The following is a 3,145-nucleotide window of genomic DNA, read 5'->3' on the forward strand; positions in this document are numbered from 1 at the left end:
TATATCTATATATGTATATATTAATTATATACTTACATATGATTATAATTTAAATATAATTATATACTTATATATTAATTATATTATAATTCCATTTTATACAGTATGTCTATATATATATACATATATATATATATATACACACACACACACCACTTCTTCTTTATTCATTCATCCATCAAAAGATACTTGGGCTCTTTCCATAGTTTGGCTACTGTAAATGATGCTGCAATAAACATTGGGGTGCATATATCCTTTTGAGTTAGTGTTTCTGTATTCTTTGGGTAAATACCCATTAGTGCAATTAGTAAATCATCTGGTAATTCTATTTTTAATTTTTAAATAAGATTTATTTATTTTTAGAGAGAGAGCATGTACACAAGTGGGAGGGGTAGAGGGAGAGGGAGAGAATCTCAAGCAGACTCCCCACCGAGCCTGGAGCCCAATGTGGGGCTGGGTCTCATGACCCTGAGATCACAACCCAAGCTGAAGCCAAGGCATTCAACTGACTGAGCCACCCAGGCGCGCCTCTATTTTTAATTTTTTGAGGAACCTCCATCCTGTTTTCCACAGTGGCTGCCCCCGTTTGTATTCTCACCAACAGTGCATGAGTGTCCCTTTTTCTCCACATCCTCACCAACACTTGTTTCTTGTGTTATTGATTTTTAGCCATTCTGACAGGTGTGAGGGTTATCACCTCATGAAAACTTATTGTGGTTTTGATTTGCATTTCCCTGATGATGAGTGATGTTAAGTATTTTTTCATGTGTCTGTTGGCCATCTGTATGTCTTTGGAGAAATGTCTGCTCATGTCTTCTTCCCATTTTTAATTGGATTATTTGTGGGTTTTTTGGTGTTGAGTTGTATAAGTTCTTCATATATTTTGGGTACTATGCACTTTTCACATGTATCATTTGCAAGTATCTTCTCCCATTCAGTAAGTTATCCTTTAGTTTTGTGTTTTTTGTTTTTTTTTAGGACACAAAGTTTGCTTTAAATATTTTTTTGGGGGAAAGGACACCACACTTCTACTCAATTAAGAGAAACATTTTTACAGTCTTGAGGTCTTTTATTTTCTTTACATCTATCATGCCATGAGTTCATAGGGACTGGGTTCCAGCAGTTCGGGCTCCTTTCCATTGGTTCTCACAAAGTGCGCTTCTCTGGGTGGGGCAGGCTGGCGCTTCAGTTGAAACCAAGTACCCTTCTCTTTGGCTTCCTTCTTTTTCTGATCATTTTCCTTCACATGCTTCAGGAAGCTATCTTGGCTTTTTGAGTGTTTAATATGCTCAGTGCGTACATTAATTCTCTTGGCAAGAATCTTGCCCTTAACTTGTTTGTTTACAACAATGCCAACCCCATGATGAGTAACATTGTCGACTCTTCCAGTTTTGCCCTGGTAACATTTGTGGGGCATTCCTTTTTGAACAGAGCCCATTCCCTTGATGTCCACAATATCACTTTTCTTATAGATTCGCATGTATGTAGCCAAAGGAACAACTCCATGTTTTCTAAAAGGCCTAGAGAACATAGAGTGGGTACCTCTCCTTTTCCCCTTTGTGTTGGTCATTTTGGTGAATTGCTGGAAGATGGCAGTTCCGGCCGAAAGGTATCCTTTAGTTTTGTTGGTTGTTTCCTTTGCTGTGCAGAACCTTTTTATTTCGCTATAGTCCCAATAGTTCATTTTTGCTTTTGTTTCCCTTGCCTCAGGAGACATATCTAGAAAAATGTTGTTACTACCAATGTCAGAGTGATTACTGCCTGTGCTCTCTTCTAGGATTTTTATGGTTTCAGATGTGGCCATTAAAAATTTCTTGAGTCCAGGCTATGTGTGAGATGTTTTATTGGATTTGTGGAATCAAAGCTTTAAAAACCACGGTCCTGATGTTGAAGAGCTTCCAGTCTAGCAGTAACAAGGAATACATACAACTAACTGTAATGTAGTGGGATGAACACAGTAGTAGAGGTGTGGATATTCTGCTCTGGACACACCAAGAGCAGATTGGAAGAATCACTAAGTCAACTTTTAGAGACCTCAGTATTGAGATGTTTCACTAGCTCTTTTCCCACCTCAAAACAGTATTTTAAAAACCTTCAACATACTCTTCATTCCTCTTACACTATACCCACCTCCCTCATTGCAACTACACTGCCTCACTAGCAATAAAAAATGGAAAAAAATAATTAAATTCTTAAATAATCTGTAAAATAAAGAATAGTGGAAAGTTCCACAGAGACAATTGTGTCACTGAAGTCTGAGAATTGTTCTTGATATGATGCAGACAAAAAAGGAAGAGAGACATGATCTGTATTACAGTTCCAGTAAAGCATTTGACACAATATTTATCAAAACTGGAATGAATTAAGATAAATTTTTGGTTGATCAGTCAGCTTTAGAAATTTTAAACCTCATCTTTTCCAAAAATAATAGTAATAATAAAAACATGACAGTGGCAGATGAAGAAGAAATTTGCAAAATTCCACTGGGCTTGGCATTAAGTTCTATTTTGTTTTGAATTGATTTTGGAAATTAAAGTTGCTAGATAAAATCCAATAGGCTCTATTGACAAATTGCTAGAATTAAAAGAGAGTTCAGCAATACTATTATAAATGCTTTTAATGTATAAAGTTAATTGCATTCTACATCAGAAGCCAAAGTTAACGTAATTAAAATATATAATATTTAATATATATTAATATATGTAATTTTTTATTCCTACATATCTTATGGTTTTTGGTGCAATTGTAAATGGGAATGATTCCTCGATTTCTTTTTCTGCTGCTTCATCATTGGTGTATAGAAATGCAACAGATTTCTCTATGTCGATTTTGTATCCTGTGACTTTACTGAATTCATATATCAGTTCTAACAAATACCATATGATTTCACTCATATGTGGAATTTAAGAAAAAACAGATGAACATAGGGGAAATAAAAAAAAAAAAAGAAGGAGGCAAACCATAAAAGAGACTCTTAACTATAGAGAATAAACTGAAGGTTATGGGAGGGGAGGTGGGGGGGTGCTAAATGGATGATGGGTATTAAGGAGGGTACTTGTGATGAGCACTGGGTGTTGTATATAAGTGATGAATCACTAAATTCTGCTCCTGAAGCTAATATTACTGTATGTTAACTAACTAGAAT

General features: G+C 35.5%; 1 protein-coding gene across 1 annotated transcript; it reads right to left on the reverse strand.

Annotated features, from left to right (window-relative positions):
- Positions 1 to 978: 978 nt before the first annotated feature.
- LOC123838347 (large ribosomal subunit protein eL21-like) lies at positions 979 to 1,573 on the reverse strand. The gene has a single exon (XM_045867373.3). It carries the CDS (start codon positions 1,568 to 1,570, stop codon positions 1,088 to 1,090), a length of 483 nt encoding a protein of 160 aa, XP_045723329.1. The 5' UTR covers positions 1,571 to 1,573; the 3' UTR covers positions 979 to 1,087.
- Positions 1,574 to 3,145: the final 1,572 nt, after the last annotated feature.

The sequence above is a fragment of the Mirounga angustirostris genome, unplaced genomic scaffold, assembly GCF_029215605.1.
Source record: "Mirounga angustirostris isolate CCGP_5_RB_7025 unplaced genomic scaffold, mMirAng1.0.hap1 SCAF_3, whole genome shotgun sequence".
In the NCBI taxonomy this organism is placed as follows: domain Eukaryota; kingdom Metazoa; phylum Chordata; class Mammalia; order Carnivora; family Phocidae; genus Mirounga; species Mirounga angustirostris.